The sequence below is a fragment of the Zootoca vivipara genome, chromosome 6, assembly GCF_965207765.1.
Source record: "Zootoca vivipara chromosome 6, rZooViv2.hap1.1, whole genome shotgun sequence".
Taxonomy (NCBI): Eukaryota; Metazoa; Chordata; class Lepidosauria; order Squamata; family Lacertidae; genus Zootoca; species Zootoca vivipara.
This window is the reverse complement of record NC_142589.1, coordinates 55,759,271-55,784,113: the sequence shown is the minus strand read 5'-3', so window position 1 is coordinate 55,784,113 and position 24,843 is coordinate 55,759,271. Positions and strand designations below refer to the sequence as shown.

Genomic DNA, 24,843 nt, shown 5'->3' with positions numbered 1-24,843 from the left:
ACACAACAAAGGAAGACATAATAAAGGGATGGAAGGAAGGAGAAACAGCAGCAAGCCCCCTCCCCATTTGCCCCGTCTACCTGGGCAGGTGGCGGTATTATTGCATATCCGGGTCTCCCGCAACAACCCGCTACATAGTGTCCCGTAAGGCGATGAGACGCAGGAGCGAGTCCGCACCTGGGTGCCTTGGCCGCAGGTCAGTGAACAGACGCTCCACTGGGACCACTCCTCTGCTGCAGGGTCTCCTGTGGGAAAGAGGGAAACACGCACACAAGCATACAGACACAGAGAAAAACTGGTTCAGCCACCTCCAGAACTGACAGAAGACCTGGAAGTAGCTCTGATGCTGTGCCCATGCACCTAGGGCTGGACAAATCAGGCTATTTCTGGTGGGCATAACTTCTGCTGGTGTTTGACCATCATTCCATTCCATTCTATTTCCACATTAATCTGTGTACGTGTGTGCATGTTTTCTTTTTTAAGAGCATCAAGCATTTCATGCAAATGTATGTACAAATACTTATAAAATGTATTTTCTCTCAAGATGTCCATTCCCATTCTCTGTCAGACTTCTGGGGTGTGCACTGACCACAAAACGTGGTTCAGAGACCAATTCAGTGCCTGATTTAGAGTAATAGAATCAGAGAACTGTAGAGCTGGAAGGAACCACAGGGTCATCTAGTCCAACTACCGGTAGTTGCCCTCACAGGAATGACAGCTAAAGAATCCCTGGTGCATCTAGGCTAGTATTTATTGGCAGCAATAGCTCTCTAGGTTTCAGAGGCCCTACCCAGAGGTACCGGGGATTGAACCTAGGAGCTTTGGCATGCAAGGCAGATGCTCTACCGCTCAGCTATGGCCAAGCAGCCATGTATGTGTAAGGTTCAGAGATAAAGTAGTGCACAGAGCAGCAAGCAAGCAAGCAAGCAAGCACAGTATTTGGAAGAGGCTGCCACAGGCAAAATGTCTATCCTAACTGAAACAGCCAACTCAGAAGAGAGAAAACTAGCAAAGCACATAGAACAGACAAGATCAACATCCCTCCCGCAAAGCACTCTGGCCGGAGGGCATGGCAAATCCTTTTTGTGCGTGGATGAACTTGTTTTTTAAAATTGCTATATTTGTATTGCATTGCACTTTGTATTTATTGTTGCTGTTAAATCACTTCAATATTTTTTTTGTGGGAAACAATGCACAAAGCAACTAACAAACGAAGAAAGAATCCCTTCTGATTAGAAGTAAGATGTGTCAATCACAAAAACACACACACATACAGCCTCATCCTCTCCCCACCCTGGCAATTTCCATATATTGTATGGGGAAAATGGGGAGAAACATTGCAATTTTTGCAGATCATGTTATCCACAGCTCTGTTTGGTACCAAATTTTCTAATTGCTCACAAAGCTTTGGGGGCCCCCAGTTTTGGTTCAGAGGGATTTGAAGAGAGCTCAGCCTTGGATAACTCCAAAATAAGCCCAATTTCACATAATCCTAGAATTGTAGAGTTGGAAGGAGCCTCAAGGGTCATCTGGTCCAACCCCCTGCAATGCAGAAATTGCAAGTAAAAAATCCCTGGCACATGGCCATCCAACCTCTGCTTAAAAACCTCCAAGAACGAGACCCCACCAAGTTCTAAGGGAATCCATTTCACTTTTGAACAGCTCTTACCATCAGGAAGTTCTTCCTAATTTTTAGTCAGAACCTCCTGTCTTGTAATCTGAATCCATTGGTTCGGATCCTTCCCACTGGAGCAGCAGAAAACAAGCTTGCTCCATCTTCCACATGGCAACCCTTCAGATATTTGAAGGTCACTATCATATCACTTCCCAGTCTTCTTTTCTCTAGGATAAACATATCCAGCCCCCTCAGCTGTTCCTCATAATGCTTGGTTTCCAGAATATTCATCATCTTGGTTGCCCTCCCCTCCACGCATTCCAGCTTGTCAATATCCTTCTTAAATTGTGGTGCCTAGCACTGGACACAAAACTCCAAGTGTGGTCTGACCAAGGTTGAAGAGGTACAGTGCTTTTTCTCTGAGGAGACACAGGGGTATGCACAGGGGCAGAGGAAGGGGTGTGTGGTGGAGACGGCACGCCCCAGGTGTCATCACTGAGGGGGGGGACATTTGGCATGCCGCCCGCGACTCCCAAGCCGTCAGAGGAAGAGGTGGAACTGCACCACCTTGCGAGCGGCCTCCCCCCTTCCACCTTCATTTTGACAGCTCGGGGGAGGCTTGGGAGTCACGGGCAGGCAGCACGCCATTGCCCCTCCCGCTCCTGGGCTGCTTCGGGGGGGGCAAAGCCTCCCCCAAGCTGTCAAAAGGGAAAGGGAAATGAGGAAGGCTGCTGGCAAAGTGGCACAGCTCCAGCCACCCTGCCCAGGAAGCAGCCCACCATGGGCAGTTCACTCTACCCCCCCCCCCATGGTCGTCTCACCCCCTGGGACGCTTGCCCTGCCCTCCTGGGATGCTCACCCCACCCCTGGCCCTGCTCCTGGGTGCACTGCATGTGTGTCATTCCGGGTACCGGAGCAGCTAGCGCCGCCTCTGGATATGCATACCCCTAAACATTTTGTGAAACTTTGTACTTTTGTCCATTTACTGTATTTATTTTTCCCGATTTTAACTATAAAATGGTGGTTTTCTTGAGTGAAAATGAGAGTATCCTAAACATTTTTTAAGAAAAAAAGCACTGGGTACTATTAGTTGCCTTGGTCTGGATACTATACCTCTGGTTCAGGATTCATTTAAATCCAGTGCTCTACAAAGTACACTTTCAAAACTGAGAATTGCATAAGAAAGCTGGCACTAGGGGTTACAGTCAACTAACCTTTACTCAGAGTAGATCCATTGACATTAATGGCCCTTATTAACTTAGGTTTCATTTATTTTAGTGGGTCTACTCTGATTAAAAGACAGCTGACTATAGACCTAAGTTCCAATATCCATGTTTAAAAGGTGTGGATTTGTTTCCGAATCTGCACAGATCAAATTTCTCACTCATCCCTAACCTGCAATCTGCTGGGGGTGGGTGGCAGCTGGAGTAGTTAGGCATTTAGCTGTTTCCCACAGTGTATCAAACATCAAACAATAACCTGAACTGAGAAAGAACAGTCTAATCATCGCTGATAGTCCTTCCTTATCCTATGAATCACCTCAAATGCTCATATTTGCTTTACAAATTAAACATAATGAGGTGGTAGAATTCTGGGCTGCATCATTTCAGGTCTGACATCAGGGTGTGGGTGGGTTTTGATGTTACACACACAAAAAGCTCCTTGCTGCAGGGAGAAAACTTGCACACTAGGGAGAGGTTGCATCCAGAACCCATCTCCTTCATCTGTTTACTTTATTTTTGCACACCACCCCAATATTCAAGTAGTGCAAGATTTCAGAGGTTCCAAGAGCTTGCCCAGGGTTCAAGTTTCATTTTGGAAATGAGGCACTGTGGAGACTGTGGTGTCTTTATGGTTAATTTACGCATATATACAACCTGAGCCTTTGATGGAGGGGTTCACAACATCAACACTCAAAAAGTATCCTCTCTCAAAGCCACAGCCTTGGTTTCCAGTAGAATTCAGCCAAGGCTGTCTCTCTCCTGTCTCTGCATTTCCAGCCTGCAGCTATTTGCACCTGGGTCACATCACACACACTTTCAACTCTAAACTCTGGCTTTTGTCCATTCCACTATCTGCATTCTCTCCTTTGCTTTCTCAATGGCCCCATCTTCTTTCCTTTGTTCTCTTAATGGCCCATCAATCAATCATCATCATCACCCTCCTGGTGATCACCTGAACATAGGAAACTAAGTTAATTTTAGCTAACTAAGCTAAGTTAATTAGCTGTTAACACATGCTGGGTCCAGGGTTTTCGTGTTTGGCACCCAGTTTAATACCCCAAGCCTTGATTAAATTCTAACACTTTCTGGATCCAGGAATTTAGAGGGGTCTGGCACCTTTAAAAGTTTTTTTTTTTTCATGGGAGGGGGAGCATACAGAGATACAAGTAAGGGGTACTACAATCAAGAATTCTGCCACTTTGTTCTGCAGAAATCAGGTGAGTAATTGAGTGAGAAATTACTATGTGAATCAGCTCTAAGGTTCAGTTAGGCAGCTGGGAACCCCAAAGTCAACCAAAGTATCCCCAAAGACGTATTTGACAGTCTACCCTTTGACCTTCTGCCTTTTTTGGCAGAGATTTTGGCCAGTGGGAACTTAAAGGCAACCAGTGCAGGGTCAGGTTCCCTTAATGCACTGTGACATGCTTGTAAGATGAGGCTTCTTTAGAACTGTATAACTTAGAAAGGAATTAAGGCAGTGTAGTTCAGGGTGTCCAAGAGGTGCTTATACCCAACCCCATCAGCTTAGAACCCACCCAAAACAACTGCCTCTCATCATAGGATTTCAAAAAGTCAACCAATTGCTTCTCTAACAAATACCTTTTATCTGTGGCACAAGAATATTTCTACCATCTTGTAGCTGTGTAACTTCCAGAGAGATGACCACACATCCATTCACTGATCCAACCACACATCATATTATTATAATTATTGATTATTATTATTCCATTGAGGTCCCTCCAACTCTACAATTTGATGATTCCATGTTGTGATTTCTGCATTGCAGGGGGTTGGACTAGATGACCCTTGGGGTCTCTGTCAACTCTACAGTTATTTGATTCTATTATATTTTAATCCAGCCTTCTTCTAGGGAGCTCAAGGTGCCACACCACCTTTTTCACATTTGGGAGCTTTGGGTAACCCTCTAATGTAGGAAGAGTAGGTTTCAGCACTGTTCTTCTGGACAGCTCCCTGGATGGCAAGGGCACTCTAATATAGGAGTTGGGGGGGGAATTACCCGTGGGCCTGCCCACGGTCCCTCAGACCTTGTGGAGGGTCGGAGAAGTGGCACGGGGGGGGGGGGCTGGAAGAAGAGGTGAGGGGGGCAAGTAGTCCTCCTCCCCACCCCCCAGCCCCGGCCCCAGCCCCAGCCGCTGCGTTTACCTTCCCAGGGGCTGCTGCCACCGCCGCTGCTGCTGCTTCTCATGGGTAGGCACAGTGAGCTCATCTGCTCCGCTCTGTGGCCCACAGGAGCACCAGAGTGGCAGCAGAAGAATGAAGATGAGCAGCGTGAAAGGGCTGGCTCCAGAGAGGGGCTGCTTAAAATGGCACTCAGCCAGCTCAGCCCAGCCCCCTTCCTCCTCTAGGCAGGGCAGGGAGAAGCCAGGAGGAGGAAGGGAGGAGGTGCCGCCGCCGCGGTGTGTGTGTGTGTGGAATGGAATTGCGCAGGGAAAAAATGGTGCAGCCCGAATGAACAGAATCCCCACCACGATCCACGGACAGTCCTTGGGCTGGATCCTGAAGGCAACTGGGCTTGATCCAGCCCGTGGGCCTTAGTTTACCAATGCCTGCTCTAATACCTGACAGCTAAGATGAGTCTTTTTCCTCACTGGAGCTGCTACTGAATTTTCATAGGGACATAGCAATTTCCCTTCACCGAATCATAAAGATGGAAAGAACCCCAAGGGCCATCTAGTCCACTCCCTTGCAATGCAGGAATCACAGTTAAATAATCCAACAGGTGGCCACCCAACCTTGCAAGACCCTGTGGTTCACCTAGGCTGCAGCTCTCCAAGGTTTCAGCCAGGAGAACATTCCCAGTCTTACTGTGAGATGCTAGGAATTGAACCTGGACCTTCTGCATGCAAAGCAGAAGCTCCATATACCACTGAGCTGAATCCCTTTCTTCCACTTTTGTGTCACCTAAAACAAAATTCAGATTGATTCTGGACACTTCGCCTTCGGTGAACACTTCTGAAGAATGGTGAGATATGCCTCTTTACCTCTACACCACCATCAAGGAAGAAACAGACAAACTTTAAGGGCCTCTAGTGAAATTTCTGAGAAGGATTCTGCACATTCCTAAGTTACCACCTGTATGCTCCTAAAATCAAAGTAAAAAGCATTCTAAAGTTTCCTGTTGAACAAAACTTCTGAGCGAAGCCCAAAATTTCTGTAAGGCCAAAGAGAGATTCCTCTGTGAGCTTTTTCACCCTGGCCTAAAAACTGATGTTTCTACTGTTCGACTCTTGCAAATCTTTTCTGTAAAAAAAATTGTGAGCATTGGTGCATCTGAAAAACAGCTGCCATGATTTGCCCTCTGCCCTTGAGGGCTCCCCACTTTTTCAGTCATGCGGATGCCCTTCAAAAACCATGGTTGGCCTGTGGAGAAAATATGTGGACCCGTCACTTGCTGAAATATGAGGCGGTCCACTCCTTGATGACCCCCAGTCAAGGCTGGTGGCTGAGGCGCAGACCTGGTTCAACCAGCCTGCCTCTCTTTCCTTCTGCCCTGAGCAGGCACGGCATTGACATTTACAACAATCTGGCTCTTTATTAGACTTGATGATCTATCTGAAGTTATTGGACGGGCTTGCCGTAGAGGACATCCATTTAAATTACGGAGGAACAGATGGAGGAAGAAGGAGGGAGGTGGGTTACATTTTTCCAAAGAGCAAGAGAGAGAAAGAAAGAGAACGCAAATATTAGCCGAAAGGGGCGTCCATGTGAGAAGTCATTCCTGCAGAACACTGACCTTCAAGTATGAGGGTAAAATGGATATTATTGTGTGTGAGAGGGGGGTGGATGCCTTCTGTTACCAGAATGCCTGGAGTAGACAAAATAAGACTCTGCTAGGAAATAAGAGGCCCAAGCCACAGTTGGTGAAATCCAGTATATTACCAAGGACATCAGGAGATGTCAGCCTGGGGAGTATGGTTGCCTATCACCACGCTGTGTTTATTTTGATATGGGGCCTTCTTTGCAAGCCAGGAACCAATGGTTACAGCAGGATATTGAGAATGACTGGCATTTTTTTATTTTATTTTACAAAGCATGTAGCTAGTCCGTACGTCAACCCTTTATCGGCCCATGGACACAACTGGGTTTTTATAATAATTTTTGTAATAACAAAATGGATTTCTTTGGCTATGTTTGAAAAAAGAGGAAGTAGGAAGTCCTCTGCGCAGAGAAGCTGAAGGAATGCTACTGGGTGACAGAGAAGGTGAAACTGCTCAACACCTTTTCACCTCTGTTTTCACCCAAAAGGAAAGCAGTGCTTAACCTGGGAATAACAGAATAAATGATGCAAAGAAGGGAGCTGCAGCCCGAGACAGGAAAAGTGGTGGAAAGGGAATGGCTAGCTACTTTAAATGAATTCAAATCTCCAGGGTCTGATGAGCTGCACCCTGACTCCGTTCATGACTAAGGGGACAGTGAGTGGGGAGACTCAGAAGCTTCACAGGCTCCAGAGTGAGACCTCATGGGTGTCATGTAAGCTACAGGCACCACATTGGTGACCCATTCAGTAGCCATTGCACCAAACAAGCTTATTTATCAAGGTCAACAGACTTGCCACTATCTATATTTGCACAACTGGCTCAGCAGATCCCTCTAAATTCTCCTGGATTGAAGCTCCAATTGTCTTCGCAGGCAGTGCACACAATGGCCCAGAGACTATAAATCAAAGGCAAGGAGAAAGGGAGAGGAGAGGGGAAGTGAATGGCGTTCACATTACCCAGACGAATTTGCTAAATAAATACGCAGGAGCTAAACAATTAATACATTTGTTTTCTTTATGGGTCTCCAAGGAAGGTGCTAAGAGAACGCATAAATGGAGCAAATTAAGCTCAGTTGCACCAGGGAGGGTGGTGGTGGTGGAAATAGGAAGAAGGGATAAGCTCACATCATCTCAATTCGCTGTCGCCATGAAAATGATGGGTCTCAGGGGATCGGTGGGGATTGAAGATGAGATGCAGGTTTTTCAGTCATTGGAAGCTGCATCTTAATTAAAATGCATGTGACTATTGGAGCTGGAGGAGAAGCTGATGAGGAATAGCTGGTCCCAGCTTAGATGAGCTACCAGTTGTAACATCTGGCAGGCGTCTTCACCCCAAAATTGGTTGCCTTTGAGCAATGCAAGGCTGTTGTGAACATTGTAGGACAATAATAATGCCATACTGGCAAAACCACAGGCCAGCCTTTGCCAACTTGGTGCCTTCTAGACATTCAGGACTGCAACTGCCCAGCCCCAGACAACACAGACTGTGTCTGAATGCCAATAATACTCTTGTGCTTGGATCCTGCTTGCCTGCTTCCCTTTGGGGGATCTGGCTGACCACTGTGAGAACAGGATGCTGGAATAGATGTATCCAGAAGGGCTCTCCTTATGTTCCTATACCATCCTTCATCTAAAATTATTTCAGGATGCTTTGCAAACTAGGAGGGAGAGGATTTTATACCTGAAGGAGCGTCTCCACCCACATCGTTCTGCCCGGACACTGAGGTCCAGTACCAAGGGTCTTCTGGCGGTTCCCTTGTTGCAAGAAGCCAAGTTGCAGGGAACCAGGCAGAGGGCCTTCTCGGTAGTGGCGCCCGCCCTGTGGAACGCCCTCCCATCAGATGAGAAAAACAACTACCAGATTTTTAGAAGACATCTGAAGCCCTGTTTAGGGAGGCTTTTAATGCTTAATAGATTATTTTATTTTATTTTTCTGTTGGAAGCTGCCCAGAGTGGCTGGGGAAACCCAGCCAGATGGGTGGGGTATAAATAATAAATTATTATTATTATTTTATTTCCTGAAATGTTTCATGGTAGGACATTCCATGGCAGCGAGCAGCTGTGGTCTCATATTTCCATCAACCCAACTTATTTTAACTATATACTATACAGTATACTGTATATTTAAGTATTTTTGCCACAATCTCTTATTGGCAGTGGAGCTTTATCCATGGGGGCCAGGCATCACTTTAGGGGCTTTCTGGTGTGAGGTGGAGCAGGAGGAGTGATGGCATCTCTCCTCACAGAATTGAGTGCCTTCAGGCATGACCCCCTGGGGGCCCACCAAGGCCACCTGCCACTGAGGTTTTTTTGGGGGGGGGGGCTTTTTGGAGGGATTTAGTTTTAGGGTGGAGTTCTGCTTATTTGTCTGTGTTTTATTTGTTTTGCCTGTTGTGGGGTGTGTGTGTAAGCATCACTAGTTTCCCTTTGTGAAATGGTATATTGGGGGACCCCTTGGCAGTATTTTATTATTTTCAAATGTGTCCCCAGGACCCAAAAGATGAGGTCCCCTGCTTTCAAAAGAGTGTTATAAAAAGAAACAAAAGTAAATCTGAGTCAAAGATATTGAACTGAATGACGGAAAGGCCAGACTTTCTGTTTATCCCTAGCAGGGAGGCACCTCCAATGAAATGCAGAAGTTATCTCAAAAAGTTGGTTGCCTCCTTAAAATTAGTGATGATTTCACAAGTCTAATCAATATTCAAAATCAGCGATGTTGCTAGACTAGTTGAGAAACTAACTATGCTTGTGATGCTAATGTTGTAATTTGCAATTCACAACACGGAGGTGTCTGAAAGTTCCTGAGGCCTCAGCATCAGCTGAGGGTTTATGGGCTCCAATTCCCACTGGGCCCAACCACAATGGCCAATGGATAAGGATGATGGGAGCTGTACTAGAACAACATTGCTTTGAAGCAATGATTCTTCAACATCAACTTTGTTGGACTGATCACATTGTGCAGATGCCTGATAAAAGCGTCTTCCAAAGCAACTACTCTATTCCAAACTTTAAAATGGAAAGTGTAATGGTGGTCAACAACAAAAGAGGTTTAAAGACTCTCTCAAGGCAAATCATAAAAAAGTAGTATAAACACAGACAACCGGAAAACACTGGTCTGCAAGCACTCCAATTGGAGAACAGCCTTTACCAAAGGTGTCATGGGCTTTGAAGACACTTGAACTCAGGATGGAAGGGAGAAACATGCTAAGAGGAAGGCACACTTGGTGAACCCTCACCATGGTCAATTCCCACCTGGAAACCTATGCCCCCACTGTGGAAAGATGTGTGAATCCAGAATTGACCTCCACAGTCATTTACGGACCCACTGTTAAAACTGTGTTTATGGAGGACAATCTTACTCAGCTATGAGTGATCGCCAAAGAAAGAAGACTAGAACAACATCTAGAGGGCCACAAATTCCCCATCCCTAAGGTAGTTTAGTTGAAAAACATAAAAGGCCTTTGCAAAAGCTATAGGCTGGTCAGGTGGGGAGCGCCTTCATTCTTGGTCAGTGATTGTACATCTCTCCCTCGAGGCTCTGGAGGTTCTTACTTCAAAATCCTCTTATGGGGACTTTGTTGAGCTCTGTCTGGCCATTAGCACCTAAGACTTGGACGAGGAGCACCAATTATATTGGAAGATGAAACTCCAATGCAAAATAGCACAACTAGCACCACAAATTTAGGAAATCAGGGCAAGATGGCAGGGTGATAAGATTCCAAATGTGCCCTAGAGAAGCTGATCCAATTTCAAGTTAAATTGAGGGGAGTTCATACATTAAAACCCTTTCCTTTTAAATATTTTGTGCTGCTCATTCTGATGAAGAACCTTAACAATTTGCTTCAAATTTCATTTCAGGGGAATTCTGGTGAAAATTGAGAGAATATGTGGAACCTCCCCAACGCCCCCCTCCCCCACTTCTCAGCCACCTCCCATCTTCAGAAACACTGCAAGTCTCATCAAAACTATGCTGTATTCCCTCAAAATTCCTGGTGTGTTTCATCTCAGGAGGACGCCCCAAATGTCATTCAAAATGTGTTTGAGGTGAAAAGCTGATAGCAAAACTACCATTGAGTCCTGGTCTGAGACTGTGCCAATAGACTAAGTTGTGGCGTGGTTATGCGGACCACAACAACTTCTCCAGTTTGCAAATATGCCCATGGACCCAATCACACCCCCTGGCATGAACTGAGGAGAAGACTAAAGACTTAATAGCTGGTGTACGACCATAATAAAGCTTGATTGATTGACTGAACCTGGCTGCAAGGAAGGATTCCCTGAGAATGCCCTGAGGACTTCTCTCATTTCCCCATGCTTTCCCCATCAAGGTCATTCATTACCTGTTTGTGCCATGTACACCCCTGGTTCATCTGCTGACCGCGGCCACTGTGTCTTCACCTTCTGATCTGCTTCCACCCCATCACCTGAAAGAGGGAAGAAACCATGAAATAGCTATCAGAGCTGGTGAGTGGAGAAAGTGGGGAGGAAGTATCTGCATGCTCTGAAGGGTTTTCTGTACTCTGCAAAAGACCATCATCATCATCACGTGCTATCAATGTGCACAGTATTTTACCAAGTAAAAGACAGGCTCCTGCCTCAAGGAGTTGCAATCCATTTGAACCTGGAAGGGCCACTGAAAAGATGGAAGGGTCAGTAAAACTGGGGAAGCAAATGGGTGGTCTTCAGCTAAGTTTAACTCAGAGTAGACCCACTGAAATCAATAAATGTAGCTCAGCCAGGCCCACACATTCCAATACTCTGGGTAAAACTTATGGTAGTTGAATACCTCCCTATATATTAGGGCTTCAGTTACATCTGGTTAGTTTTCCCATAGGATGAGGCTGACGAACTGAGCCAAAGGCACTGTGGGAAAGGTGGGCTTTGAGAAAGGACTTGAAGGTAGTGAGAGAGAGATACTCTGAGGAAATTCTAGGTATAAGTATGTAAAGTCAGTACTCATGTATCTTAATAAGGGGGGGGGGGTAGGTTAGGCTGGGGTAGGTTGACAAAACAGAGATTTATTAAATGATGGAACGAGGAAAGAAGGTATCCTGTGAAACTAACATGCAGTAAGATGAGGAGAGACAAAGTGTTATTTATCTGAGTGTTTCATAAGCCACACTTTCTCCTGAAATAAGCGCACTCCAAGGGGCATGCAGGGGAAACTAATCCTAAATCACAAAATGAAAAGGAGTACTTCACACAAATGCACAGTCAACCTAAGGAAGCTGAATGGGTTCCAAAAACAGACAAGACTGGAGAAGGGCAGGCCTGGCAACAAGTGTTGGAGCAGAGCCGCTTGCCCATGAGCCACACAACTACTGATTTGGTGAAAGAAAATGAAGGGAAGCAAGAAAATGTAGGGAAAAAAATTATGCACAGTGAAAGCGAAAATGTGCCAGTTCGCCCTAACTGCATAATTCAGACAAATCACAGAATCCAAATTTTCTTGGCAGGGATCTTGCATCGCCTGCACAACATTTTATTTTAATCTTAAAATGCAGAGTACACATGATCTAGGACTTGGCTACACTGGCAAAGGGGGGAAAAACCCCACTTTATATCCATTATTTATGCATTCTAACACTGTGACACCAGATGGCCCTGTGGAGTTCTGTTTTTGCTAAGCTGATTTCTCATACAAAGTTTGCAAAATGTTTAACTGAAACAGTTCTTTGATGTGTCTAGATCCAGCCCTGGTGGTGAGGGATAGCAAGCGTGTATGCTCAGGGCAAGAATGGTGGATGGCTCAAGCAGGGTTGCCATATTTCAAGAAGTAAAAACCAGGACAGCCCCCAAACTTTTTTTGTTTGTTTGTTTACTTGCCGAAGATCCTGGACAAACCCCGCCTTCTGGGAAATAATTTACTTCAATCCCCAATGCAATGGCATCTCCAGGAAATAATAATAATAATAATAATAATAATAATAATAATAATAATAATAATAATAATTACCCCGCCCATCTGGCTGGGTTCCCATCAGCCACTCTGGATGGCTTACAGCATCTCTAAAAACATAAAAGCATTAAAAACTTCCCAATACACAGGCTGGGAATGTCCTGGGGCTGAAACCCTGCAGTGTCACTGCCAGTCAGTGTGGGCAATACTGAGCTAGATGGACCAAGGATCTGACTCAGTATAAGGCAACTTCCTATGTTCTTAAGTTTGTCCACCACCACAATAGGGCGGCCCCCACTTTGAGTGGGCAATTTCTATCTTTCCGTTTCCTCTGCCTGCTTGTGGGGGTGGGGAGCATTCTGAATTCTCAAAGGTACTTCATCCTTCCAAAGGAAAACCAGGAAAGAGAAGCAGAGGGAAGTGATGGGTCAGGTTGGAACAGGGGATGGCAAACTAACCATGTCAAAGAAAATAGTTTTATTCTGAGCCCAGTTCAGACCCTGTCACATGGCAGGTGGCATGGCAGCACAAGGTTGGATTCCACCCCTCATTCTCCAGCCTCAATCCTGATTCCTCAGTGGCATGGAAGGAGATTTCTCAGAATACCTGTCAGTCATGGCACAATTACAATAATGGTTCAAGTGCCAGGGAGGGGGGAGATTAGGGCATACCGTACGAAGGGCCTGGCTGCTGGATCAGAGCAGAGACATATCTAGTCCAGGATCCTGTCATCACTGTGGCCAGTCAGATGATGGTGATAACATTTATTTTCCACCCTTCAGCAGCAAATACCAGGATAGGTTACAATTTGACAAGGCGACTCCTATTTGGGACATGACAACCCATTACTGCAAAGAGTGCTCTGAGGGAGGGAGCTTGGACTGAATTCCTAACCATGACCTATAACAAATTTGGACGCAGAAGGGAGACAGAGTAAATGAAGTGTGTGAGGGTGGTGGAGGAGGTGTCACTTAAACTACATTTCTCTTGGCCTCACCAGAAGAAGTATTTGGCACAAAATAGAAACACCAGGTTTAGGCAGAGTCTCCTGGTCAGTTTCCACTCCGACTCTACCACCTCTGGGAACCAGCATCTCCATCTCTCTCTCCCTCTCCCTCTCCATGTATGTAACAGGCACAGGCAGACCCACAGAGAAGCCCTTCTTCCTCCCCGCCACCCTCAAGATGCACTTAACAGATTGCTACAGTGAGATGTCACAAATTTATGGCTCAGCTCACGAAAAATAACAAGAGATCCATCAAGGGCACTTTGCGTGAAATTAACAGGAACGTATAAAAGCCTGACAAAGATGCATTGTCAGCTGTGAGTCAGGAACGGGAAGAGAGAGGAAAGGAGAAGGGGCTGTTTGATTCTTTCCCCCTTATCCTACTTTCCCCATCAAAAGTTTTTTTAAAAGCCACCCAGGCAGCTCACACACCATAGATTTAAAGGACATCTCCTCTATCTCCCCCCCCCCAAAAAAAAAATCCTGGGAAATGTGGCTTGCCCATCACAGAACTATAATTCTCAGCACCCTTAACAAACTAGAGTGCCCATGATTCTTTGGGATTGGGGAGGGGGAAAATGTGTTTTAAATGTGTGGTGTATATGCAGCACTAGTCTGGAGAAGGGGTCTTTCTCGAATACAAAACGAGAAGCAAAAACCATCATTCATGGCACTTATGCCATGCTGGACCAAATCAAGAGAATTTGTGCTCTCAAGGGGGTTGAATCGGAAGCCTTGCTTGTTAAGCTGATTGGGCCTGGGTGTGCCAGAGCAGGAGGATGAGGCATCAGGCCCTGCAATGGCCAGGTCTGGTATATGTACCCAGAGCCCAACCTCCTAACCTAGTATGGACAACACAGGTGGGCCTCTTTACCTTCAAGCTTTAGGTCAGGGGTACAGTCACATTCCTTCCTAGGCAAGCTTCTCAGGGATGGTGGGGGCCCATACAATTTATTTATTATTTATTTCATAACAGCTATACTGTATACTACTTGACTGTTGTTGTTTTTTTAAAAAAGGTCAAAGCATATAAATGTAAATAAATAATGATAATAAAGCAAAAAAAGACGATTGAAAGGCACAGTCTCAAATCCCTCTCTTTCCTCCATCCAGGCAAGCAAGAGACATTATCAGAATTCAAGGATGCCCCTCTGCCAGGCAAAAATCCTCAAGGGCAGTGAGACGGAGGGCCAGCAAAGGGTGTGGCCTGGAGAGAGTTCCAAGGGCCAGGTGGAGAGAAGCAGAGGGCCACATGGAGATTCCTCTAGCTAACTCTGGCAGGTCACTTCTCCCTGGCTTGTGTCATGTGACGTTTCCCTTTTTATACTGCAGGTTTTTTATTTTTATCGGCATTTTAAATTGAGTTTTATTATTCTGTGTTTTTTTATTATTTGATTGTAAATAGCTTTGAATACTTTTAGGATAAATGCCACTAACACATTTATATATACAGAGATAAAAGCTGCCCAGGATTTTCCCTGTTCAAGAAACAGAGCTTGGGGAGATGCGGTCTGGGAGGGCAGATCAGTTCAAACCAATCTTACAGAATTTAACCCTTTCTTCCCCATTTCGAGGGTTTATTCCACAGAGCACACAGGGTCTCTGGAGGGGGTCCTGATGCCCCTCCCCACATAGGATCCCCTTGCCGCAAAGTCTTACCCTCAGGGTAAACCGAGCAGGACTCTCGGCTGTAAACTGGACCAGCTGCCTTCTTTAATGACTCCATAAACTCTCCAGTGCAGGGAAGAGAAAAGCCAGGCATTGGCAGGCTTCCTCCAGCTGCTCCCTGCTGCGGAGAGGGTTTGAAGCAGGCTGGAGGTCCGCATTGCTCTGAACAAGGTGGGGTAGGCAGTTGCAAGATTTAAAGAGGGTGCGTCAGAAGGAAACTGAATGGATATTGATTGATACTTATTAGTAACTTCGTATTAATGTAACGTTTAAATGTGTGACTGCATATCTCTGCAACATTTTGTTTTAGCTGGCTGCTGCTGCTTCATTTGTGCACACCACTTGGAGATACGTATTTTTAATATATCAAGCGGTATAGAAATTAAATAATCAAAGGGGTATCCTGTTAAAAGTACCATCCGAGAAGCAAGTCCAACTGAGTTTAGTGGTGCTTGCTACATAATAATGTTAAACGAGCCTGTTGGGTCAGAGCTGCTCTCCCTGTGGCCGGCCAGCTGCTCATGCGCAGCCTGCAAGGAGCACATGAGCACAAGAGCACTCTCCTCTCTTGCAGTTTCCAGCAGCTGGTATTCATAAGCATTACTGCCTCCGACCATGAACATAGCCATCATGTCAACCAGCCACCCATAGTCTTATCATCTACTGATAGACTTAACTGCCCTGAATTCGTCTGAAAGCTATCCAAGTGGGTGGCCATCACACAAAAAAAGCTACAAGACCCCTGGACAGTTAAGTCAAGTCAAAGGCGACTATGAGGTTGCGGCACACATCTCGCTTTCAGGCTGAGGGAGCTGGCGTTTGTCCACAGACAGCTTTCCGGGTCATGTGGCCAGCATGACTAAACCACTTCTGGCATAATGGAACACCGTGACAGAAACCAGAGCGCACGAAAACACTGCTTACCTCCCCGTCACAGTGGTGCCTATTTATCTACTTGCACTGGTGTGCTTTCAAACTGCTAGGTTGGCAGGAGCTGGGACAGAGCAATGGGAGATCTCCCCATCGTGTGGATTCGAACTGCTGACCTTCTGATTGGCAAGCTGAAGAGGCACGCTGGTTTAGACCACAGTGTCACCTGCATCCCTATGTTGTCACTATGTTGTGTCCTACCTCTGGAGTGCTGGAGGAAGTATGCCTCTGATTGCAAGTTGCTGGGAATCACAAGAGGGCAGGGGGCTTTTGCACTGGGCTTCCCATGGGTACCTGCTTAGCCACTGCACCAGGTCCAGGAAAGTGAGTCTCCTGACTTCATCAGTGACTCTGGGGGAATGGCAGGAGAAAGCAGCAAATGGAGCTGCGCCAGCTCTGACCACGAGAATGCCTCACCCACAGGTAGGTCTTGGGGCACCCCCTCAGCTTGGCACCCTGTGCAGGGGAATCTAGCACTGATCATGCGCCCTGCCCTCAATAACAGCCAGAATGGCCCCTGCCACAGTTTAATGGCCTGAAAATGAAGCCAAAAAATGGGGGGGGGGCATTATTTTCACCAACACCCAGAACTACAAACCCATTTACAAAGTAGCTCAGTTATTTTCAAATACAGCCCCAAGGCACTCGCTTTGCACAAAACAAGAAATAAATCACATTCAATGTTCCCTAGAGTCAAAGCTCTTTAGTCAAAGAGGGGAACCAACTTTCACTGCCCAGCCTTGGTCCTGCCTCTGCTAAGCAAAGGCAATTCTGCCATCTCTCTACACCAAGCACTCCAGATACAATCTCAGTAGAACTGAGAAGAGGACCTCGAATTTGCTTTTTAAGTGCTGTGTTGGTGCATTTGGGTCCTCATTTGCTGTTCCCTTTTAGAGAGACTGTAATAGAATTACACTGCCCTGACTTTCTTGGGGTTTCCAGTAACAATAAATACAGGAAGGGCAACGTGATGCTCATCTGCTGCAGTAATGGGGGCCAGATTGTGTCATCTGTGATCGACAGAAGAAAAAATGGGCAGCAATGAAGGCGAAAGGAGCCAGGAATAGAGCGGAAAGGGGGTTATCAGGGAGGGTGAAAATTCTATTAGGCAGGAGAGTGAGACTCCCAAGGGAAGCAGCAAAGGACCGCAGGAGAGGGCTTATTTAAAATCGGACCATGCAATGACAGTGTGAGAGAATGTGCAGTGATTTAAAAAGAAACAGCAGGCTGGGCTTTTACTGCAACCTGAGACCTCTTCCCAAAACCACCAAGGCAGCTTATCAGAGGTGCAGGCAGGACCCTGGAAACCTCCCCCAGCAGAGGGATGGAGACAAAGAAAGAATTATGCATGGTTACAATCTGGGCTTTTTTCAGCTGGAACTCAGTTCAGATGCCTCTCAGGTGGGTGCCATTGCCTTTATAAGAGAACAAATGAGGTGTTTATGGTGAGTTCAGGCACCTCTTTTTCTAGAAAAATAGCACTGGCTATAATAGGCAACAGTGTAGGGGCAGCCCCAAGCCTCAGCCAAAGTAAGCCCCCAAGACAACCAACACCCCACCCACCTTACCACACCACCTGATGGGGAGGTGCATGAGGCCCTCCCCCCCACACATTGGAACTCCCCACAAAGGTGTGTCTGGCACCTTCATTATACAGCTTGGGGGGAGAGAGAGAGATTTATATATTGCCCTTCATCCGCAAATCTTAGGGCGGTTCACAAGATAAAAATACAAGTAAATAGTTAAAACAGAAACAACAAAACAATAATCCACAAACACTTTTAAAAGGCTGTAGAATATTAATCAGCCAAAGGCCTGGTTTAAGAAGAACATTTTTGCCTGGCATCTAAAAATATATTTGTGCAGTCCACAAATGGGGAGCCATTGCAGTAAAGGTCTGTTCTCATCTTGCACCCTCTGGAGCTCATGTGGAGGAGGCACATGAAGAAGCGCCTCAGATAATGAAAACAGAGTCCGGGTCGGTTTATATGGGGAGAAGCAGTTCTGAGCAAATGCTGGAGACTCAACCCTTGACACCTGAGAATTATATTGTTGGGATAGATTTTCCATTCCGTACACACCAAATGGGCAACAGGTTTGGCAAATGTAGTCTAATTGTATCTTATGTGCATTTAACTTAACGCAGTTTCAACCATAGGCGTTTGGCAGGTGGCTGGGCAAGATTTCGCAAGTTAAATGCAGGTAAGGCAGAGTGCTTAAAAGCTCTTTCCAGGCCAGGTTTTCCTGGAGCAGAAAGGGCTTTTAAGCTCTCTGCCTTGCTTGAGGGGCATGGCCCACTCAGCCTGCCAGCTCTGGAAGGCTAGGGCCACTCATGTGGGGGCAGTTCCATCAGAATTGTTGGGGTATACATGTTTTCATGTCTACATGGTACTCTTGGAACCGAACACCCTCGTAAGATGCAGCTGCACTGTAGCGCCCCCATTCTGCACTGGTGAAATGCCATCTCTTGGGTTTCCTGCTTGTCAGCCCCCCCCCCCTGGTCCTACCTGAAAAAGTCAAGATGCTTTTCTTTGCAGGAAAGAGAAGGAAATGTCGAGAGGGCTTCCGCACATAGCAACACCAGCAAGCTGCACCCGCAGGCTGCCGCACCAGCCCTAATTAACTCCCTTGCCCTTCAGATGTGACAAGAGGCTTTCCAAGCTCTCCCCTGCTTAGCCATCAGAAGCGGTGCCAGGTTTCCACCTCCCTTCTTCTCCCCCAATTCTCCTTTTTATTATTATTAGGCACAAGTCAAGTATTGCTGATAACAATCTGTCAATTACACAAAGCAGGGCTATTTGCCACTCCTGATGATAGCCTCCCATCTGGTCGCAGTGGGCGAGGGCTGCCACAGACGGCCCACACAGGGCCTGTGCTCATGTCCAGGAAGGAGGGAGGGGGAGAGGGCTGGATGGAGGCTGCTTCCCCCGCCCTTGCAGACAGTCCCGTTATTGGCCCAGCAGATGCTTCGTGCCACAGGAAAACAAATGGCCATGAATAAAAACCAAACATGCTAATTGGCCTTAATACCACCAATAATCTCGCTGGACAGAAAAGAGGGAGTGTGGGGAGAGAGGAGCTGCCACCACAGCTCCTGCTGGAGTTCAGGCGGCCCCTGTGGAAATGCTCCCAGGGATCAGGCCCACCGATGGCATGGGCCTCCTTGCACCCGCCTGGTCTTAAAGAAGCTGCACTGGGAATGCAACGCAAGACACTTGATGAACAGAGGTTTTGAGGCACATCTGCAGCCTGAATAAAAGAAGCTATTGTCATCTAATTTGACCAGGACTTTTTTACCTGCTCGCTTAAAGAAGAGAGTCCTACTTATCGCAGACGCAAAGGATGATTTGCAAGCCTCTCTAGTGCTTGGCCAAAACCTCAGCAGGCCAAGCACATTATCTGAATGCAAAAGGTGACAGGGAGAGACCCCTGCCTGATGTTCAGGGGGGGGGGGTCACTGCCAATTGGTGTAGACAATACTGGACCAATGGTCTGATTAAGGGGAAGGGGTGTAGCTCAGTGGTAGAGCATCTGCTTTGCAGGTTCAATCTCTGGCATCTCCAGGGAGGGCCAAGAATGGCCACAACCCAAATCCCTGGATAGCTGATGCCAATCTGTATCAGGCAGTTTCCTGTGTTTACCTGATGTGGTCCTGTTGGTAGGCCGTGGGGGAGGGGAGCATTTTAGCAATTTTCAGAACTTGCCATTGCTCCTCTCAGAATATCCCTCATTAGCTTCTGTGGAAGTGAAGGAAGATGGCTGCAACCTCCCCTACAGCATCCCATGGACATGAATGGCAGCCACAGACACCTGCACACAAAAATGAATCTCCCCTCCAATGGTACCTTGCAACATACCAGCGTCCTCTCCAGACTCACCCCCCCCCCCTGACAGAATGATGGTCATCTTACTAGCCTGTTACAACCATGGCTGCCTCCAGGCCCTCACTATTTTGTGAGAGGGATCTAAGAGCACACCGCAACTTTAGGTTCATGCGGTTGAAGTGCGTTAAAGCATTCTGTTGCCTTAGCACACAAAAAATCGACATAAAAACAAACAACAACTGAAGTTCGGCAAGTGACGAAGAAAGGCATTGAAAAAATGCAGAATGGACGAATCAGTAGCCCAAAGAAGGGCAATCACTGTGCAAGTAAATCAGGATGGATGTTCATTGTCATAAACAAACCAGAATGAATGCTCAATAAAGGCTGGACATGGTCTAACCACCACGTAAGCTTTGTGCAAGCAAATCAGGATGAATGCTGAACAAACAGGTCATCTGGAAGGGCGACATGTCTGGAAGGCTTTTAGCAGCGTAATTGGGAGTCCATCATCCCCTCCTTTAGGACTTGGTCACTGGTGCGATTTATCAGCAATTCTCTCTTCCGTTCCCTCCCAAGCTATCAAAACCTGGGCATTAATTTCTCAGCACACAGGCATACCACCACCACTATCCCCGTTTGGGGCCTTTCTTGCTTTCCCTGCTTCTGCTTCTGCTGCACTGATCGCCTTGACACTTATTGGCTCCATAAAATGGGTCCAAATTTACTAACTTTCCCTGCACACTCTATAATCCGTGCCCTGCCGCCTTCATCGCTGAAAGCATTCATTCCACTGCATGCAAGCACCATTTTAAAAAATGAAATGAAAATTCCACCAAGGGGGAAAAAACAATCCCCTACCAGCTACAGATGAAGAAATTTATTCCGCCTTAAAACGAAACCTGCTACTTTACTGCCACCATAGTCCTAGGAAACAGGATCCATGGTCTAAAACGTCAGCATTGTAATGATGTCCTCCACACACACACACACACACACACACACTGCACGCACACAATTATTAGCAATAGAACATAAGAAGAGCCTCCAAAGGCTGATTTAGTCTAGCATCCTGTTCTTGCAATGGCAAACCAGGTGCCCCGATGGGAAGCCCACAAGCAAGACCTAAACATTAGGAGGAACTTCCTGACAGTAAGAGCTGTTCGGCAGTGGAATTTGCTACCAAGGAGTGTGGTGGAGTCTCCTTCTTTGGATGTCTTTAAGCAGAGGCTTGACAGGCACATGTCAAGAATGCTTTGATGGTGTTTCCTGCTTGGCAGGGAGTTGGACTGGATGGCCCTTGTGGTCTCTTCCAACTCTATGATTCTATGATTCTATGATTCTAAGACATGAGGCAAAACAGCCACACCCTCCAACTGGTATTTAGAGGCATACTGCCTCCCACAGTGGGGACAGAGCATAGCCAAGGGGTGGAACAAGCCAAGATAATGTACCAATGACAGGGCCACACTAACCACAGCATGTCCTCCAATCACATTGCAACGGGGAGTCACATGACCCCACACTGTTCCAGATGGCACAACCCCTTCAAACCAAGCAGATGCCACCAGGCAAAGGGATCATATAATCCATGCAGCATCTATACTCTAGTCATGTTGTAACCAAGCTACAGGAATCTGCACCAAGACCCAATGGGGAGTGGGTTGTGTGACTCCTTTACCTTGCTGCTTATGTGACCTTTATTGCATTGTTTGATTATTTAATATGTATATAGGCCACCTCTCTGCCCCAAGGCCCCCCAAGGCTGTTAACAGATAAAATTACAACCAGCAAATTACTATGAAAAAACCCAAAACATTCACAGTGAAAACATACCAGTAAAAAAACCAAAGAATTTACAGGTAACCACAAGCCCCAAAAGCAATACCCTCACCGAAAGCCCAGCAAAATGGTCCAGATCTTGATTGGGGGTGGAATCTGTCAATTTTGGTCCTCTCAGTTTCTATTTTTTCCTATTTTATAGCTAGTTTCCCACATTTCTGCATCAATCTGCAGATTTTGCTTTTAATCCTCATGAAAATTCATCAGCATTTTGGTGTGCAAAATTTTTCCCTAATAAACACATTTTTGCATGCTGTTTTGACTCATGTACGCATTTGTGCATGCAATTTATCCTAGTATAATGCATTTTGGTATGTTATTTTTACTAACACTTGCATTTTTAGGCACACATTTACCTAACTTTCGTAAACATTGGTTGCTTGGAGAACTGCACTGCAAAATTCATATATGTGCAAATTTCAAAGGATAGCTGTGTTTTGTTCTCACATTATTCTGGAGAGTGCAGATTTGATAAAACTCGCTTCATATGTGAACTGAATCAGATTTCTCCCCTGTCTCTAGCCTTGATGGTCCAATAGAAATCCTGAAGCACAGGGAGCCTTGACCAAACCTCCAGGGGGGACACAATTCCATTGCTTGGATACTGCTACCCTATGGAAGGCTGGTCCATTAGCGTGAATGGGGCACTGCCCCACAACCTCAGTCAGCCCCCACCTGCCTGCCTTCTAATTTACAACCAATCCAGAGAGTGGCAGTGACTGGGTGAGCTTAGTCTTACTGTTTACCTAAAAGAATACATCAGGCAAAGAAGATGAGGACTGAACTAGAATTAGCTGGCTCCACCTGTCATTGGCTTTGGCTCTGCCCATCATTCACTCTGGCTCCACCTACTAGGGCCTCCTTGCCTTCCACCATACCAGTCCAAATGGGCATCAGCCACCACAGCGCAGCACCAAAGGCCTGATCCCCTCTTGCCTGTCCTCGATAGAACCTGCCAACTATGTGAAGCCTGACGTTCCACTTCTGATTGGCTGAATAGACTCGAACCCAGAACATCAAAGTGTTACTTTGTGGTGCACCTGTCTTCCAAAGAACAAACCACCCATTACAAACCCCAACCTACCAGCACTGCTCCTCTTTCTGTGAGCTATTGATTCCCCCACCCCACCCCATAAAACCAAGCTGAAGATCATACATATTTCTCTCCTCTCCCTAATCATCCTTGCATAAGGCAATTCCCTCTGGCATACCAGTTGCCATGGTGACCTGATGGTTTCCTACGATCTTCATTCTAACCTCCTCAGCAGAGCTGTCTCCAAGGCCGGTGTGGCACATGCCTGAATGGGGGGGGGGACCAGGGGCCTGTGAATTGATTCGTTTCCCAAAGAGCCAGCCAGCCAGCCAGCATGGAACAAGGGGAGGGGGTGCCTCCACAGGCCCATGTTTTAGTGCCACAGAAGGCATATTGGCCCTGCAGGGGTTTGGGGAAGATTCTCTCGCATAGTAAGAAAGGAGCTCTGCGTGCCAGCGAGCTGCACCCGGGCAGCGGAGAAATTGCATGACATCTGTGAGCCACAGTGACAAATGGGCCAGAAGAGATGCCAGCGAGATAGACACACACAGCCCGCAGAAAAGACAGCTGGGAACCATCAAAGCCCAGAACTGTGGAATTAAAGATGCGAGAGGTGCCAGCTCCGGCCATGGTGTGAGTCCAGCATGCCCACAGTCCTGACTCTGACAGCAGCCAGAACAGAGTGACTGAGTGGAGTTTTCCGTCCTCTGTCAATCACCCCCCCGATTCTCAAAGAACCACTATTCTGAGCACATTCTCATGCTATATATTTCACCCACATGCTCAGATGCACTCATGAGTCCTGGGGGGAACTGTCTAGAGGGCACAATCGGGACCAATTTATGCAACCGACAGAATTGGGGAGATTTGACAGAGGGTGGGGGAGAAGGGGAGTTAAAGCTTTTCCTGCTATTGTTTCAGGGTGAACTACTTTGGGGAGCTGTCACAATTTTGCCTAATATACAAATCTTTGCAAAGCATTTTCCCTATTATAATGCAGACTTTTGTGTTGTTTTCACTAACACTTGCATTTACATTGGACAATTCACCGCCATATACGTATTTTTTGTGCCCAATATTTGGCTGGAGGATTGCACTGCAAAATTCAGAGAAGTGTGAATTCTGAAGGAAGGCTGTTTTTTTTTTCGTGTTCTCATATCTTTTTGGAAAGTGCCACTTAGGCAAGTTTGTCTTTAAATGAAAACCGAGTCAAATTTCTCCTCCTTCCCTACTGCTGTCACATTACTCATAAATAAGTCATGCTTTGGCTTACCATTACCTCTGAACTCATGAACCATAAGCATTAAGCCTAGGACAAGCCTTGGCTACAGCTCATGGTTTGTAGGGCTTGAGACAAACCATAAGCCTGAGTTTGGACATAATGCTGGTGCAGTAGAAGCAGGGCCAAAGAAAGAATAAAGCTGCCTCAATATTTACTGTTGGGACCTGCATCCTTGCATGTTCACATTTGGCCATGGTTTGGCTTAAGAGTTATGTCCAAACTGGGCTGAAGAGTCGGAACCTTAAGGAATAACCATTTTATTATGGCGAAACAAACTTCCACAAACTACAGTCCACTTTATCAGATACATGATGAATCAGGTTTTCTGCAACTCTGTTAGAGCTGAAAAACTGAATGCTTAAAATAACGAAGCTCTGTATTTATATAGCACTGTAGAGTGCTGAATGAGCTTGCCATAATTATGTCAGAGATCCTTACTGCAAAGTAATCAGTACAATAGGCAAGTCGACATTATGGTCTCCATATTTCATGTTGGAAAAGGCAAGGATATCATGGTGTTTTCAGGGAGTGTGGCACCCGGGAAGGCTGCAGAATGCATATCAGCTGTGAGATGATTTGTAGAATGAAAAAAGGACACCCACAAACAACCCCCCCCACCTACTTGGAAGCTGCCAGTGAAAGGGGTGAGGCACTCCAAGTCTGATCGCTGTTTCCCTAGCAAACCATGAGACAATGAGACCTACAATCTAGGGCTCCATCCAGGATTCTTTCTTCTACTTTCCACT

At 46.4% G+C, this 24,843-nt stretch overlaps 1 protein-coding gene across 1 annotated transcript in view; it reads right to left on the bottom strand.

Annotated features, from left to right (window-relative positions):
* ADGRB2 (adhesion G protein-coupled receptor B2) overlaps window positions 1-24,843 on the bottom strand; it is a 163,314-nt gene that overhangs the window by 87,707 nt on the left and 50,764 nt on the right. The window contains exons 3-4 of the mRNA XM_088672247.1: window positions 10,957-11,040; window positions 81-245 (exon numbers count right to left, since the gene is read on the bottom strand). Coding sequence (XP_088528373.1) covers window positions 81-245; window positions 10,957-11,040 — 249 coding nt within the window. The remainder of the gene's footprint in view (window positions 1-80; window positions 246-10,956; window positions 11,041-24,843) is intronic.